Source organism: Grampus griseus (assembly GCF_964374135.1).
Source record: "Grampus griseus genome assembly, chromosome: 3".
NCBI lineage: Eukaryota > Metazoa > Chordata > Mammalia > Artiodactyla > Delphinidae > Grampus > Grampus griseus.
In genome coordinates, this window is record NC_139019.1 from 33,844,873 (window position 1) to 33,863,522 (window position 18,650).

At 38.5% G+C, this 18,650-nt stretch overlaps 1 protein-coding gene across 2 annotated transcripts in view; it reads right to left on the reverse strand.

The window, feature by feature from the left end:
- The window catches only part of C6 (complement C6), a 90,023-nt gene extending 81,329 nt beyond the window's left edge, over window positions 1-8,694 (reverse strand). Inside the window, exons 1-3 of one of the 2 annotated variants that reach the window (XM_082650269.1) lie at window positions 8,565-8,694; window positions 1,984-2,146; window positions 359-515 (exon numbers count right to left, since the gene is read on the reverse strand). In XM_082650269.1, coding sequence (XP_082506395.1) covers window positions 359-515; window positions 1,984-2,126 — 300 coding nt within the window. In that variant the 5' untranslated portion in view covers window positions 2,127-2,146; window positions 8,565-8,694. Of the gene's footprint in view, window positions 1-358; window positions 516-1,983; window positions 2,147-8,105; window positions 8,242-8,564 lie in introns of those variants that run through there. The other variant, XM_082650268.1, reaches the window with a different exon arrangement.
- Window positions 8,695-18,650: the final 9,956 nt, after the last annotated feature.

Below are 18,650 nucleotides of genomic sequence, written 5' to 3' on the forward strand. Positions count from 1 at the left end.
TCATTTCTGTCTGATTTTAAACCTTGGACTGAAATCCCCATTTTTTAGCACTTGTTTTTGCTTTGTGAGCTCTCAGAGGGCACAGGCAGTGGAATTCAGAGCTGGGCGAGTGCAATACCAATTCTGGGGGGTAGGACATTGTTTTTGGTGTTCACATGACAATAAACCATGCAAAATGAATCCTCCTTCCCCCCCCCCCCAACATGTTGCTAAATGGAATTTTCCTTCAGTGGAAGCTGGGACAGTTCATTTTCAAATATTGAAGAAATTCAGCATTTCTATGACTGTTGAGTCTGTTAGGGAATTCGAGAATTTTACTGTGATTCTGACTTCCTGAATACACCCACATATCACCTACCTGTTTTTCAACACAAGGGTCACAGTCTGACCACGGTCCATAATCTCCCAGGAGGCAATTGATAGGACAAGTTTGCCAGTTACATTCTCTGGTCTCCTGCTTGGTGCAAAGCTGGTCGCAAAAGTTTTCCAGATAGTACTGATTCACAACGATGTATCTGTAACAGTGAGGAAAAAGCTGCTTAGAATGAGTGTATTCATTGTGGCTCCAGCTCCATAAGAAAAAGATCATTGACTCAATTACAGTGAATACAAGGAAAGAAGGTTTTCATGGAAAATCAGGCAGTGTGGCATATGTGCAATTCTTACCACTTACTGGAACTCAGCACTGGGTCCATAATTTGTTGGGCCCTGTGCAAAATGGAAACGGGGGGTGCCTCACGTTCAAAGCTTATTAAGAATTTCAAGAAAATGACTGCAGAGCATTAAGCCAAGCACAGAGCCCTTCTCAGTGTGGGGTCCTGTGTGACTGCACAGGTCACACGTCCATGAAGCTGGCCCTGACTGAATTCCTGGAAGGGACTGAAAGGGAAAGAAAAGGAAGAAGAAAGTTTCTGCAAATTGCTTAAAAGATGACAACACAGGGTGATAAATACAATGATTGTGATAGAGCCAGAGTGCCGTGGGCCCAAAGAGTAAGGGAGAAAGTGACATGAGAGATACATTTTGAAAAATTCATGTGAATTTCCCAGGCAAGAAAGGGAAGGGCATTCAGAAGGAAGATCATGTGCAAAGATTAGAGGTGGAGAGTATGACACGTCCGTGAAGGGACTTGTGGGACGGACCTGAGAAGTGCATAATTGAGAGGGATGGAATATATTGTACTTTATTTGGTAGGCAGTAGAGAGCTACTGAGGGACTCGAGTAGAGAAGTATTATAAACAAATCTGTTCTTACATCCTTCGTGGATGGTTTATTGGGGCAGTCAGTTGGTGATTTAATGACACTCACACTACATATGTAAAAATAGTTTTCTAACATAGATCTCAAAAAAGTGCTATAACAGTTAAAACACATTAAATATATGCCTTTCTCCTCCAAGTCATGTGTGCATCGTCATGGACTAGAAATATCTAACAGATTTAAAGAAACTGTGGGGGATGAGTAGTCTGAATTGATGAAAAGGCTGAATTATTAAATGTTATCAAGTAAACACAGTTTCTTGCCTACTGGTCCATGACAACAATCAAGCTAATAGGTAGCAGTGCTGATCAATTGAGGTCCTGTTAGACTCAGTTGAATGAGTAGAAAATTCTCTATAATTAACTCTTTAACTGTAGGCAAGCAGAGTTATGTGCTGATTGAAAAAAAGCCTGAGTAGTGATTCTAAGTAAGTTAGTCAACTGAAAATATTGCACAGATTCTTAATTAAATTTCTTTGAAACACCTCAATTTTCGTGTAGAACAAAAGTAGACTCCATTTCAACCTTATGTGGAAAAGACCTCAAATTCCATCCAAATTCATGAATTCTTTTCAGAATTAAAAAAAAATTGGATTATAGTCTGTAAAAGTTATACTTTTAGATATATTTTTTTCCCATCACTTAGTGTGGCACTTTTGATTTTGCTAACCCTGTCCTTGAGGTTTTACAGGGTACAAAGAAAAGCTACAAAGTCCACACCCACCTCTGTCTGGTCTGGGTTCCAGAATTACAGGTTTTTGAGCAGCTGGACCACTGAGTCCATGGGTAATGATCACAGAAACAGGCTTGGCCCTTGTCAATCAGAGCACTCAGCAGGATGAAATATAAGACGGATTGTCTGGCCATGCCTGGAGAGCCTCCAGACCCTGAAAAGAAATGATATAAAACATACCAAACATCTGTGAGGTAAAACTTTATAGGTCATTCTCAGTTACAACCTCAAATATGATCTTAGAAAACATCTTGCCTTCCTTAAGGCAAAGTAACACCTGTAAATTCACATGCTTATGAGTATAAATGTTATTTCTAAAGATTTTTAGGTTGGACATTCCCATAGTTACAAACCCCAGTACTAGTAAGTTTCTCTGAACTGTCAGTGATAGGCTACAAGACAAACTATGTAGTATATATTTGTATCTCATTTCATTCCTAAATGGAAATTTTTATGTAGTCTTATACTTTTCAAAATAACTGCTTATTGTGTGTGGACAGTGCCCTCAAGTACTACCTAGTACTACCTTTCTGTTTTTCATACTTTTCTGGGCCTGGGGAAGGACTTTGGAACCCTTCTTTTTGAAGCTCTATTTACTTTTCTGGCACCTTGGAAGCTTGTTAAAGAGAGTTCACTGTCCAACTATCTCTAGTTTTAGAGTCATAGAAGTTAGAGCTGGAACGGATCTTTGAAACCTTCAGATTAAACTCCCTCATTTTATGGATGATGAGACGGAGGCTTAAGCAGGAACGGTAAGGTTGAGACTACATGACAAGTAACAGCCCAAGACTCCTCATTCTTGGATGAGATGCATTCCTTCATTGAATTTCTAATAACGCTAACTAGTGTTCCTGGAGCATCTAGATGCTTGGAACTCCACTACCCAGAACACAAGAGGGTTTATTCAGATGTGGCTGAATGCCAGAGAAAACTTGGACCAGTGGTTCCTCATGTGCTGTGGAGCCTTGAGGATCTGTGTGTTATTGGATGGAAATTGCAAAACCGTTATCTGCCCTCCCAATATTGCCATTTTGATTTTTGTATCTCTAACAAAACACACAACATGGTTAAATATGTACAGAAAATGCTGCTGTAATTAGTATAGTAACTTCCATTTAAAGAAATATTAATAGAACGCCATTCACCTAATTTCTCTGTGTCTCAGTTTTATTATCCATAAAATAGGGATAATACTTTTACCTTCTTCATAAGACTTTTGTTAGGATTCAGTAAGAAGAAAATTCATGTAAAGTGCTTAGAACAATCCTTGGTATAGAATCATCACTCAATAAATATTAGTTTTTCAAAAGAGTAGTAACACTTGAGTGTTTCAAAGTTAATTGTAGCTATCGGTCATGAATTTTTCAAAATAATGGGCTCCTCAAATTACAGCAAGAATCTTGTGAAAATTGAAAATATGTTTTGATGTTAAATAAGACTATTCATGTTTAACATGATTTAGAAATACGGCTTTAGTTACTTTTCAGCTTACAAATAAAATCAGATCCCTGACCATCTTTTTTGAAATTACAATTTCCCACCAGTGTTTCCTATCCTCCTTCACTGCTTTATTTTTCTCTGTCATTCATACCTTCCTAATATATAAAGTACTATGTAATTTAAATAAATATCTCCTCTTTCCTTTCTCCTTCTTCACTAAAATATGAACACCATGACAGTTGATCTTTTTTGTCTGTTTTTTCATTTCAGCATTTAGAAGAATGAGAGCAAGCATACCACGCAAAGAATAAATGTTGTAGAATTGAGTCTAGGAAACAGTTTAGAAACAGGTTTTGATGAAATCTGAATAATGTAATTTAAGTCCATAATTACAGCCACTTCTGTAATATTATTCTCAAAATTTCTGCCAGATTAAGTATATTTCATAGACTAGAAATGAATCTGTCTGTTCAGTTGTCACCCATTGTTTCAGCAAGAGTGATAGTTTGTAGCATAACTGGTTTATTTCTAGTTTGTTGTAATAGTTGATTGAAATAAAAAACTAGATCTCTTGAGATTCAAATTTATTTTTAGAACACCATAATATATTAAGTTAGTCTGCCTCTTATTTATTTGATAATATTTATTGTGTTCTAAAATATATAGAAATGCATGAAGAAGAAAATTAAGATGATTTATTATATAACCAGAAAAATTCTGCTAACATTTAAAAAATACATATAATATATGCCTGCATTTGAAAAGTTTAAAAAGAACAGAAAGAAAAATGTAACACCTGAGATCTCTTCTACCTATAGCCAGAACCTCTTCCTACACATGATCACTTTTCTCTTTTTATAGGTAGAAAATGGAGGGGAAATTCTTCCACACATTCCCTTACACATATACATGTATGCATGTTCTTTAAATATATATACAAAAAAGAAGTATGATGTATATTACTCTGTACTTTGTTTTTCACTTCACAGTATACTGTAAAGATATTTCCATATTAATAGATGTATATCTACTTCAATTTTTTCCCTTAGCATTCTCTTTTTTTTTTTTTTTTTTTTTTTGCGGTACGCGGGCCTCTCACTGTTGTGGCCTCTCCCGTTGCATAACACAGGCTCCGGACGCGCAGGCTCAGCGGCCATGGCTCACGGGCCCAGCCGCTCCGCGGCATGTGGAATCTTCCCGGCCGTGTCCCCTGCATCGGCAGGCGGACTCTCAACCACTGCGCCACCAGGGAAGCCCCCTAGCATTCTTTTTTTAAAAATTTTATTTATTTATTTGGCTGCATTGGGTCTTCGTTGCTGCACTTGGGCTTTCTCTAGTTGCAGTGAACAGGGGCTACTCTTTGTTTCAGTGCATGGTCTTCCCATTGCGGTGGCTTCTCTTGTTGCAGAGCACGGGCTCTAGGCATGCGGACTTCAATAGTTGCTGCCGGTGAGCCCTAGAGTGCACGGGCTTCAGTAGTTGCGGTGTGTGCGCTCAGTAGTTGTGGCACATGGGCTCAGTAGTGGTGGCTCACAGGCTCTAGAGCACAGGCTCAGTAGTTGTTGTGCAGGGGCTTAGTTGCTCCATGGCATGTGGGAATCTTCCTGGACCAGGGATTGAACCCGTGTACCGTGCATTGGCAGACATATTCTTTTTTTTTTAGATGTTGGGGATAGGAGTTTATTAATTAATCAATTTATTTTTGCTGTGTTTGGTCTTCGTTTCTGTGCAAGGGCTTTCTCTAGTTGTGGCAAGCGGGGGCCACTCTTCATCGCGGTGCATGGGCCTCTCACTATCGCGGCCTCTCTTGTTGCGGAGCATAGGCTCCAGACACGCAGGCTCAGTAGTTGTGGCTCACGGGCCTAGTTGCTCCACGGCATGTGGGATCCTCCCAGACCAGGGCTCGAACCCATGTCCCCTGCATTAGCAGGCAGATTCTCAACCACTGCGCCACCAGGGAAGCTCTGGCAGGCATATTCTTAACCACTGTGCCACCAGGGAAGTCCTATCTACTTCATTATTATTATTATTATTATTATTTTTTGTGATACGCAGGCCTCTCACTGTTGTGGCCTCTCCTGTTGCGGAGCACAGGCTCCGGACGCGCAGGTCCAGCGGCCATGGCTCACGGGCCCAGCTTGCTCTGCGGCATGTGGGATCTTCCCGGACCGGGGCATGAACCCGTGTCCCCTACATCGGCAGGCGGACTCTCAACCACTGCGCCACCAGGGAAGCCCTACTTCATTATTTTTAATGACTGCATAGTTTTATACTGTATAGATGTATTATACTGAACTTAACCATTATTCTAACTGTAGACTTTTAGTATACATACATAATGCAATAAACATCTTTATATTTTAGCATACTTTTGTAGTATATCCATGGGACCAACAAATATTCCTAGCAGTAGAATGACTCAGTCAAATGATGTAAATTTTTAAATGTTGATAGATTTTGCCAAATTGCCCTACTGAAATATGACTCCCTCAAAAGTCTCAGAGGATGAGTTAAAATTATATTTTAATATGTTTACTTTATGTTTTTTTATTTGGATGAAAGGATACTTCAGTTAAAAAAATGAGTCTCCTCATTTTATAAATCTTCATTCAAGCCAAGAGTTTGAGATCAGATATAAGAATTGTTTCCCCACAAAAAAATTTTTTTCTCCAATATGCTCAGAAGTTAGAGCATTTCTTCATAATAAATCAGTAAGCATTTAAAATTTTTTTAAATTTTTAATTGAAGTATAGTTGAACTACAATGTTGTGTTAGTTTCTGGCATACAGCAAAGTGATTCAGTTATACATAAACTGAAAAAATATATATATATATATATATATTTACTCTTTTTCAGATTCTTTTCCATTATGGTTTATTACAGGATATTGAGTATAGTTGCCTGGGCTATACAGTATGACCTTGTTGTTTATCTACTTTATATATAGTAGTTTGTATCTGCTAATCCCAATTTCCTAATTTATCCCTCACTTACCCTTTTTCCCCTTGGGTAACCATAAGTTTGTTTTCTATGTCTGTAAGTTTGTTCTTGTTTTGTAAATAAGTTCATTTGTATCATATTTTAGATTCCACATATAAGTGATATCATAGGGTATTTGTCTTTCTCTTTCTGACTTACTTCACTTAGTATGTAAGTCAGTAAGCATTTTTAAACTGTCTTACAAGCTCAGAGAAAACTGCTAGAATAAAAGCAACTAAATCCCCTGACATATGGCTGAATATACCCTTCAATTTAAAATGGAATTGACACACATTTGAGTATCCATTGAGTGAGATAAAAAGAAACAGAATTCATTATCATTGTCTGGGGAGGGTAGAGAGAAACTGAAGATGCTCCCCATGATTTTTATCCAAGCTTTTTTATCCAACTCATAAGATAAGCTGCTACGGCCCTAAGCTATTTCAATCATAAAAAAGAGAGGCTCCTTTAAAGACCACTGCACTTGCCTGCCAATTTTATTTCACTGGTATGTAACTCACATTTTCTGGTTTTCTTCAGCAGCACAGAACCATAGACTTTGGGACAAGAGTGTCCAGAAATTAGGCTGTGATCAGACCAAATACATAGTATGAGTCCTATACCCTATACATCAGACCCAAGTTGAGATTGGTTTTCAACTCTCTTCAGGGCCCTTGGGAGCTTAGGCTCCTAAACAATGTGAAGTTTCCCTGTTAATCACTAGACAGACCACCACCCCATCCCCCCACCCCCAAATTGGGATCTTCTCATATAGAAACTGCTTCAGCAAGGAAACGTAAAAGAGGGGTTTTTGTTGTTGTTTGTTTTTCTTATTAAATTTTGAACAGATAGATATTTTCCAGAATAATTCAATTGTAGAGAAAACAAATTCTTAAAGTATTTTTTGGAATCAGCATGTAAACAATAGGTAGAAGTTGAATTACAAGAGATTACCAGTTCTCAATTCTCAGCAAATGCTATCTGTTTTAACTTCCAAAAGCTTGAAAAATATAGGTGGATTTTATTCCAATTATAATCAAAAACTGCAAGAACAGAACTCATGTAAAATATTCTGATCTCTTCTTTGGCTATAGTATTCTGAGACAATTTGGAAAATGCTAAAATGAAGATGGTAATGCCAAAGCTTCTTATTTGAGGAGATGCTAATAAAAGAGCTAATTGGTTCTCTTTTTATAACATTTTATTGTTATAAGGAAAAATTGTTTTATGTTAAAATGATAATTTTCATTCAAATAAAGAGAATTATTTCTCTTATTTTTTTATTAGCATAGCCCAGCATCTAGTATCAAATGCTTCCTTATTTATTAATTTTCAACATCTCTAGGCATTTTGGAGATATCCAAAATTTCATGCAGGCATTATACCCATTACCATACAATTTTCTTATAAACATGGAACAAAAAGAACGTTCAGTGAATAGAGGAAGATAGTTATGAAAAATCTTCCACTGCAGTAACATAGTAGAAGAGCAGCAGCCTGCAGTTTTCTCATAATTGTCATCCCCTCTTGAACTCTAAAAATTAGTGATCCCATTGAACCATTGAAGATGGCTTTTGTGAGCACTTGGGGAATTCTAGCACAGGATGAAATCCATTTTATTCTGACCTGTCACCTTCCCACGTCCTTGACTTCCATGAATGATTTGTCCCTAAGGCAGTTCAGCACATCTTACCCGACAGGTTCAGAGGATGCTCTAGTTTGCCCCCAACTGCAGGTTCTTCCTTTCCATCTTCTTGTAAATGTCTTGAATCTCTTATTTCTTATTTTTTCCTTCCACACATGCCCTGGAAGCTCAAGAAATTATATTTACCACTGCTAGGGCAGGCTGGGGCGTTCTGGCACATGACTAGTCTTTGGCTAAACGGTATGTTTGTTTTACTTTTAACTGTAGATTAGCTCATAGAAAAACTTGATTTCACCAAGGCAGCTCTCTGGAAGGACACTTCTTTAAGAAATATAAATATTTTGGTTCTTGTGAGAATTAAGCAAAATCGTTATATCTTATATTAAAAGAAAGACAAATGGCTGTAAGCTCTTATGTTTTTTCATGCATGAAAGGGTAAGTTTGTTAGAAACATTATATACGATTTTGAAATATTAAGAATACAAAGGAGATCATTATGTCACTCACCTTAAACAGAGTTTGTGGTATCCAGGGAACTAATCTGCAATGGCTAAGGAAACAATAGGTACTCACAGTGAAAAGGGTTTATAAGACAATCCAAACAAGTCTTTTTTCCCCATTGCTAACTAACACAAGGTCATGTCCCAGAGATCTAACAACACCTAGAGTGCTGTTAAAATAAACATTCCCTAGAAACTCTGTACTTTGCAAATGATCACTTAAATCAGCAGTAACCCTGCAACTCTTCAGAGTGAGATATTGCACAGGGTCCTGATTTTTCAATGATTTTCCCATTCAAGTAATATTGTAATGGGTATTGCTACTGAAAAGTTTCTGACTTCATTTCCAAAAACTTTTAGAATAAATTGTTTAAAATTGCCTTCCCCCTTTAGGAATTTGTCCATTTAATTTAAAAAATATAGATTTTTTTCTAATTATATAATATTGAGAAAGATTTAGAACATGTGGAAAAGTATGAAGAGGAAAAGTAAAATCATTTTTTATAAACAAACAAAACCACTATTGATATTTGGAGTAAATACTTCCAGTCATATAATATGTATGTGTCTCTCTGTGTAAGTATACACATTCAAAGGAATGTGTGTGTGTATATATATATATATATAACATGATGTATAATTTTGTGACAGCATATATATATTTACATCTTTATTGGAGTATAATTGCTTTACAATGGTGTGTTAGTTTCTGCTTTATAACAAAGTGAATCAGTTATACATATACATATGTTCCCATATCTCTTCCCTCTTGGGTCTCCCTCCCTCCCACCCTCCCTATCCCACCACTCCAGGCAGTCACAAAGCACAAAGCACCTGTGCTATGCGGCTGCTTCCCACTAGCTATCTACCTTACGTTTGGTAGTGTATGTATGTCCATGCCTCTCTCTCGCTTTGTCACAGCATACCCTTCCCCCTCCCCATATCCTCAAGTCCATTCTCTAGTAGGTCTGTGTCTTTATTCCTGTCTTACCCCTAGGGTCTTCATGACTTTTTTTTCTTAAATTCCATATATATGGGTTAGCATACGGTATTTGTCTTTCTCTTTCTGACTTACTTCACTCTGTATGACAGACTCTAGGTCTATCCACCTCATTACAAAGAGCTCAATTTCATTTCTTTTTATGGCTGAGTAATATTCCATTGTATATATGTGCCACATCTTCTTTATCCATTCATCCGATGATGGACACCTAGGTTGTTTCCATCTCTGGGCTATTATAAATAGAGCTGCAAAGAATATTTTGGTACATGACTCTTTTTGAATTATGGTTTTCTCAGGGTATGTGCCCAGTAGTGGGATTGCTGGGTCATATGGTAGTTCTATTTGTAGTTTTTTAAGGAACCTCCATACTGTTCTCCATAGTGACTGTATCAATTTACATTCCCACCAACAGTGCAAGAGGGTTCCCTTTTCTCCACACCCTCTCCAGCATTTGTTGTTTCTAGATATTTTCATGATGGCCATTCTGACTGATGTGAGATGATATCTCATTGTAGTTTTGATTTGCATTTCTCTAATGATTAATGATGTTGAGCATTCTTTCATGTGTTTGTTGGCAGTCTGTATATCTTCTTTGGAGAAGTGTCTGTTTAGGTCTTCTGCCCATTTTTGGATTCGGTTGTTTGTTTTTTTGTTATTGAGCTGCATGAGCTGATTATAAATTTTGGAGATTAATCCTTTGTCAGTTCTTTCATTTGCAAATATTTTCTCCCATTCTGAGGGTTGTCTTTTGGTCTTGTTTATGGTTTCCTTTGCTGTGCAAAAGCTTTGAAGTTTCATTAGGTCCCATTTGTTTATTTCTTTTTTTATTTCCATTTCTCTAGGAGGTGGGTCAAAAAGGATCTTGCTGCGATTTATGTCCTAGAGTGTTCTGCCTATGTTTTCCTCTAACAGTTTGATAGTGTCTGTCCTTACATTTAGGTCTTTAATCCATTTTGAGCTTATTTTTGTGTACGGTGTTAGGGAGTGATCTAATCTCATACTTTTACATGTACCTGTCCAGTTTTCCCAGCACCACTTATTGAAGAGGCTGTCCTTTCTCCACTGTATATTTCTGCCTCCTTTATCAAAGATAAGGTGACCATATGTGTGTGGGTTTATCTCTGGGCTTTCTATCCTGTTCTATTGATCTATCTTTCTGTTTTTGTGCCAGTACCATACTGTCTTGATTACTGTAGCTTTGTAGTATAGTCTGAAGTCAGGGAGCCTGATTCCTCTAGCTCCGTCTTTTGTTCTCAAGATTGCTTTGGCTCTTCAGGGTCTTTTGTGTTTCCATACAAATTGTGAAATTTTTTGTTCTAGTTCTGTGAAAAATGCCAGTGGTAGTTTCATAGGGATTGCATTGAATCTGTAGATTGCTTTGCATAGTAGAGTCATTTTCACAGTATTGATTCTTCCAATCCAAGAACATGGTATATCTCTCCATCTATTTGTATCATCTTTAATTTCTTTCATCAGTGTCTTATAATTTTCTGCATACAGGTCGTTTGTCTCCTTAGGTAGGGTTATTCCTAGATATTTTATTCTTTTTGTTGCAATGGTAAATGGGAGCGTTTTCTTGATTTCACTTTCAGACTTTTCATCATTAGTGTATAGGAATGCAAGAGATTTCTGTGCATTAATTTTGTATCCTGCTACTTTACCAAATTAATTGATTAGCTCTAGTAGTTTTCTGGTAGAATCTTTAGGATTCTCTATGTATAGTATCATGTCATCTGCAAACAGTGACAGCTTTACTTCTTCTTTTCCGATTTGGATTCCTTTTATTTCCTTTTCTTCTCTGATTGCTGTGGCTAAAACTTCCAAAACTATGTTGAATAAGAGTGGTGAGAGTGGGCAACCTTGTCTTGTTCCTGATCTTAGTGGAAATGGTTTCAGTTTTTCACCATTGAGGAAAATGTTGGCTGTGGGTTTGTCATACATGGCCTTTATTATGTTGAGGAAAGTTCCCTCTATGCCTACTTTCTGCAAGGTTTTTTATCATAAATGGGTGTTGAATTTTGTCGAAAGCTTTCTCTGCATCTATTGAGATGATCATATGGTTTTTCTCCTTCAATTTGTTAATATGGTATATCATGTTGATTGATTTGCGTATATTGAAGAATCCTTGCATTCCTGGGATAAACCCCACTTGATCATGGGGTATGATCCTTTTAATGTGCTGTTGGAATCTGTTTGCTAGTATTTTGTTGAGGATTTTTGCATCTATTTTCATCAGTGATATTGGCCTGCAGTTTTATTTCTTTGTGACATCCTTGTCTGGTTTTGGTATCAGGGTGATAGTGGCCTCGTAGAATGAGTTTAGGACTGTTCCTCCCTCTGCTATATTTTGGAAGAGTTTGAGAAGGATAGGTGTTAGCTCTTCTCTAAATGTTTGATAGAATTCACCTGTGAAGCCATCTGGTCCTGGGCTTTTGTTTGTTGGAAGATTTTTAATCACAGTTTCAATTTCAGTGCTTGTGATTGGTCTGTTCATATTTTGTATTTCCTCCTGATTCAGTCTTAGCAGGTTGTCCATTTCTAAGAATTTCTTCCAGGTTGTCCATTTTATTGGCATAGAGTTGCTTGTAGTAATCTCTCATGATCTTTTTTATTTCTGCAGTGTCAGTTGTTACTTCTCTTTCATTTCTAATTCTATTGATTTGAGTCTTCTCCTTTTTTCTTGATGAGTCTGGCTAATAGTTTATCAATTTTGATTATCTTCTCAAAGAACCAGCTTTTAATTTTATTGATCTTTGCTATCATTTCCTTCATTTCTTTTTCATTTATTTCTAATCTGATCTTTATGATTTCTTTCCTTCTACTAACTTTGGGTTTTTTTTGTTCTTTTTTCTCTAATTCCTTTAGGTGCCATGTTAGGTTGTTTATTCGAGATGTTTCCTGTTTTTTAAGGTAGGATTGTATTGCTATAAACTTCCCTCTTAGAACTGCTTTTGCTGCATCCCATAGATTTTGGGTCATCGTGTCTCCATTGTCATTTGTTTCTAGGTATTTTTTGCTTTCCTCTTTGATTTCTTCAGTGATCACTTCGTTATTAAGTAGTGTATTCTTTACCCTCCATGTGTTTGTATTTTTTACAGATCTTTTCCTGTAAGTGATATCTAGTCTCATACCGTTGTGGTCGGAAAAGATACTTGATAGAATTTCAATTTTCTTAAATTTACCAAGGCTTGATTTGTGACCCAAGATATGATCTATCCTGGATAATGTTCCAGAGCACTTGAGAAAAATGTGTATTCTGTTGTTTTTGGATGGAATGTCCTATAAATATCAGTTAAATCCATCTTGTTTAATGTATCATTTAAAGCTTGTGTTTCCTTATTTATTTTCATTTTGGATGATCTGTCCATTGGTGAAAGTGGGGTGTTAAAGTCCCCTACTATGAACATGTTACTGTCGATTTCCCCTTTTATGGCTGTTAGTATTTGCCTTATGTATTGAGGTGCTCCTATGTTGGGTGCATAAATATTTACAATTGTTATATCTTCTTCTTGGATCGATCCCTTGATCATTATGTAGTGTCCTTCTTTGTCTCTTCTAATAGTCTTTATTTTAAAGTCTATTTTGTCTGATATGAGAATTGCTACTCCAACTTTCTTTTGGTTTCCATTTGCATGAAATATGTTTTTCCATCCCCTTACTTTCAGTCTGTATGTGTGTCTAGGTCTGAAGTGGGTCTCTTGTAGATGGCAAATATATGGGTCTTGTTTTGTATCCATTCAGCCAATCTGTGTCTTTTGGTGGGAGCATTTAGTCCATTTACTTTTAAGGTAATTATCGATATGTATGTTCCTATTCCCATTTTCTAAATTGTTTTAGGTTTGTTATTGTAGGGCTTTTCCTTCTCTTGTCTTTCTTGCCTAGAGAAGTTCCTTTAGCATTTGTTGTAAAGCTGGTTTGGTGGTGCTGAACTCTCTCAGCTTTTGCTTGTCTGTAAAGGTTTTAATTACTCCATCAAATCTGAATGAGATTCTTGCTGGGTAGAGTAATCTTGGTTGCAGGTTTTTCTCCTTCATCACTTTAAATATGTCCTGCCAGTCCCTTCTGGCTTGCAGAGTTTCTGCTGAAAGATCAGCTGTTAACCTTATGGGGATTCCCTTGTGTGTTATTTGTTGTTTTCCCCTTGCTGCTTTTAATATGTTTTCTTTGTATTTAATTTTTGACAGTTTGATTAATATGTGTCTTGGCATATTTCTCCTTGGATTAATCCTGTATGGGACTCTCTGTGCTCCTGGACTTGATTAACTATTTCCTTTCCCATATTAGGGAAGTTTTCAACTATACTCTCTTCATATATTTTCTCAGTCCCTTTCTTTTTATCTTCTTCTTCTGAAACTCCTATAATTCAAATGTGGGTGCACTTAATGTTGTCCCAGAGGTCTCTGAGACTGTCCTCAGGTCTTTTCATTCTTTTTTCTTTATTCTGTTCTGCAGTAGTTATTTCCACTATTTTATCTTCCAGGTCACTTATCCGTTCTTCTGCCTCAGTTATTCTGCTATTGATCCCATCTAGAGTATTTTTCATTTCATTTATTGTGTGGTTCATCATTGTTTTTTTCATCTTTAGTTCTTCTAGGTCCTTGTTAAACGTTTCTTGAATTTTGTCTATTCTATTTCCAAGATTTTGGATCATATTTACTATCATTATTCTGAATTCTCTTTCAGGTAGACTGCCTATTTCCTCTTCATTTGTTAGGTCTGGTGGGTTTTTGTCTTGCTCCTTCATCTGCTCTGTGTTTTTCTGTCTTCTCATTTTGCTTATCTTACTGTGTTTGGGGTATCCGTTTTGCAGGCTGCAGGTTCGTAGTTCCCGTTGTTTTTGGTGTCTGTCCCCAGTGGCTAAGGTTGGTTCAGTGGGTTGTGTAGGCTTCCTGGTGGAGGCAACTAGTGCCTGTGTTCTGGTGGATGAGGCTGGATCTCGTCTTTCTCTTGAGCAGGTCCATGTCTGGTGGTGTGTTTTGGGGTGTCTGTGGACTTATTGTGATTTTAGGCAGCCTCTCTGCTAATGGGCGGGGTTGCGTTCCTGTCTTGCTAGTTGTTTGGCATAGGGTGTCCAGCACTGTAGCTTGCTGGTCGTTGAGTGAAGCTGGGCGCTGGTGTTGAGATGGAGATCTCTGGGAGATTTTCACCGTTTGATATTATGTGGAGCTGGGAGGTCTCTTGTGGACCAGTGTCCTTAAGTTGGCTCTCCCACCTCAGAGGCATAGTACTGACTCCTGGCTGCAGCACCAAGAGCCTTTCATCTACACAGCTCAGAATAAAGGGAGAAAAAGTAGAAAGAAAGAATTAGTAGGGAGGGAGGAAGGAAGGAAGGAGGGAAGGAAGGAAAAAGAGAAAGGAGATAGAGTAAAATAAAATAAAGTAAGGTAAAATATAATAAAGTTATTAAAATAAAAAAATAATTATTAAGAGAAAAAAGAAAAAAATAATAAAAAGAAAACAACCCCCCTCCCCAAAATGGACGGATAGGACCGTAGGACAAATGGTGGAAGCAAAGCTATACAGAGAAAATCTCAGACAGAAGCATACACATATACACTCACAAAAAGAGGAAAAGGGGAAAAAATCATAAATCTTGCTCTCAAAGTCCACCTCCTTAATTTGGGATGATTGATTGTCTATTCATGTATTCCACAGGTGCAGGGTACATCAAGTTGATTGTGGAGCTTTAATCCGCTGCTTCTGAGGCTGCTGGGAGAGATATCCCTTTCTCTTCTTTGTTCTCACAGCTCCCAGGGGCTCAGCTTTGGATTTGGCCCCGCCTCTGCGTGTAAGTCGCCTGAGGGCGTCTGTTCTTCGCGGGTTAAAGGAGCCGCTGATTTGGGAGCTCTGGCTCAGCACGTAGTGCGGGGCGAGCCTGCGGCGGCAGAGGACAGCGTGACGTTGCACCAGCCTGAGGCGCGCCGTGCGTTCTCGGGGGGAGTTGTCCCTGAATCCCGGGACCCTGGCAGTAGTGGGCTGCACAGGCTCCCCGGAATGGGGTGTGGATAGTGACCTGTGCTCGCACACAGGCTTCTTGGTGGCGGCAGCAGCAGCCTTAGCGTCTCATCCCCGTCTCTGGGGTCCGTGCTTTTAGCCGCGGCTCGTGCCCGTCTCTGGAGCTCCTTTAAGCGGCGCTCTCAATCCCCTCTCCTCGCGCACCAGGAAACAAAGAGGGAAGAAAAAGTCTCTTGCTCTTCGACAGGTCCAGACTTTTCCCCGGACTCCCTCCCGGGTAACCGTGGCGCACTAACCCCCTGCAGGCTGTGTTCACGCCACCAACCCCAGTCCTTTCCCGGCGCTCCAACTGAAGCCCGAGCCTCAGTTCCCAGCCCCGCCCGCCCTAGCGGGTGAGCAGACAAGCCTCTCGGGCTGGTGAGTGCTGGTCGGCGCCAATCCTCTGTGCGGGAATCTTACTGCTTTGCCCTCCGCACCCCTGTTGCTGCGCTCTCCTCCGCGGCTCCGAAGCTTTTCTCCTCCGCGGCTTCGAAGCTTTCCGCCTCCGCTTCCTAGTGTGTGGTAACCTTTCCTCCTTCACAGCTCCCTCCCACTGGTGCAGGTCCCGTCCCTATCCATTTGTCTCTGTTTATTCTTTTTTCTTTTGCCCTACCCAGGTACGTGGGGGGTTTCTTGCCTTTTGGGAGGTCTGAGGTCTTCTGCCAGCGTTCAGTAGGTGTTCTGTAGGAGTTGTTCCACGTGTAGATGTATTTCTGGTGTATCTGTGGGGAGGAAGGTGATCTCCGCGTCTTACTCTTCCGCCATCTTCCTGGAAGTCTGACAGCATATATTTTTAAAAAGATTTAACTGCACAGAATTTATCACATTCCACAGTGTATAGAACCATATCGTCATTGGTCTGTGCAAGATCTTTTACCTTTTTTTCTTTTTGCTGTACGCGGGCCTCTCACTGTTGTGGCCTCTCCCGTTGCGGAGCACAGGCTCCGGACGCGCAGGCTCAGCGGCCATGGCTCACGGGCCCAGCCGCTCCGTGGCATGTGGGATCTTCCCAGACCAGGGCACGAACCCGTGTCCCCTGCATCGGCAGGTGGATTCTCAACCACCGCGCCACCAGGGAAGCCCAGATCTTTTACTTTATTTCACTAATTTCCCCCATGATCTTGTTTCATTTCTTTTCCCGGATTAGTTATGTGTTAGTGTATTTCATGTTTGTCGTTACATATGATTATTTATATATATGTGTTTATATCGTAAAAATACAAAGATTATTTTCCATGTGTATTTTTGTAATTTACACAAATGGTATTTTGCTAAAAGTTTTATTTGGTTTTTTACTTCCTTCATTCAACATTATGCTTCTGAGCCTTATTCAGTGTAAATCTACTGGAACACAGACATTCATTGTATCAACTACATTTTATTTATCCACTCTTTTAGCAGGTATTTTTGTTGGCTTCAACTCTCTGCAGTTATAAACACAATTTGCTCTTTCCTTGTGAACCTGTGAGAAAATTCCTAAAGACTTCCAGGTTGCTCTTCAGAAAAACTATACACATTTACACACTTACCAGCAGCCTATGTGGACTTCTTGCTAGCATGTTTTGTTAGCCAACCTACTGATATTACCTCTGATGCACGTAAAGTGGTATCTCAGGATGGTTTAAGTAGCATGTCTCTGATCAGTAGTGAACTTCAGTAAACCATTGCTCACCAGACATTCTGGCTATCTGTGAATTAACAATTCATATTCTCTGATTATTTTCCTATTGTGCTCCTTTATACTTTTGTTGCCTGATTTTCAGGTGTGCCCCATACATTCTAGATATTAGTGTCTTGTAAGATTTGGATTTTACAGATCTCTCTTCTCTCAGTCTGTCACCTATGTGTTAGTTTTATCTGTGGTATCTTTGATTGATGAGAGAATCTTAACTTTAATGTAATTTAATTTGTCTATTTTTCCCTAATAATTTTTGCTTTGGATAGTTTTTCTTTCGCTTAAGAAATCATTTTGTTTAAGAAATCTAAAGTCACAGATATAGTCCTAAATTTTCTTCAGTTAATCCTATAGTTTTATGTTTCAGAAATCCTCTTTAGTTCTCTATAGTTACACTGTAATTTTATAAATGGTATGAGGTAGAATAAAGTAAATGAAACAAAACCCAAAACACTTGTAGTTAATATCATAGTTAGTGGAAAAATATTGAACCTTTTCTTCCTAAGGGCAGAACAGAGATGCCCGTTATCACTACTTTGGAGCACAGGCTCCGGACGTGCAGGCTCAGCGGCCAAGGCTCACGGGCCTAGCCTCTCCGCGGCATGTGGGATCTTCCTGGACCGGGGCATGAACTCGTGTCCCCTGCATCGGCTGGAGGACTCTCAACCACTGCCCCACCGGGGAAGCCCCTATCACCACTTTTATTCAATACTGTACTGGAGATCTTATCCAGTGCAAGAAGGAAGGGAAAAAAAGGTATTATCCTGAAAAGAAAGTAAAGAAAATGGTATTACTTACAGACAGAATGATTGTGTACATAGAAAATCCAAAAAGAGTTACAGATACATATTAGAATTAACAAATGAATTTAATAAGATTACTAGATACAACTTTATTACAGAAAAAATTATTTCTGTATCCCAGCAAAACCAAATAAAATATTTAGTCTGGAAAGACTTAAAATAGCAATGGTCAAATGTGCTCTTTACATCTAATGACAATTATGATTCTATGAAAGGTTCACAGTATAGCTTGAGAGTTGCTAATATGGGTAATTATGCTAAGGTGAAGTGAGACAAAATAGTGCAATAGAAAAAAAAGGAAAAAAGAAAACTAGGGATTGAGAATGTGGAGACATATTTTACTCTTGATTCTGCAATAACCAGCTAGGTGACTTTCAACAAGTCACTTTACTTCATTGTAACTGTTTCCTTATTTGTAAATTAAATGTTTTTCAAACTTTTTTTCAAAATAGTAGAAAATTTCTTTAAAAATACTAATTATATCCTTAATATGAAAAATGGCTAAAACAAATATTCTTCAGAAAAATTAAACTTTCACCAAGTGGCAGGGAGTGATTATTTCAGTGGGTATAAAGATTCGTAGAAGCACAGCAAGGAGCCAGTACTCCAAGATAACAT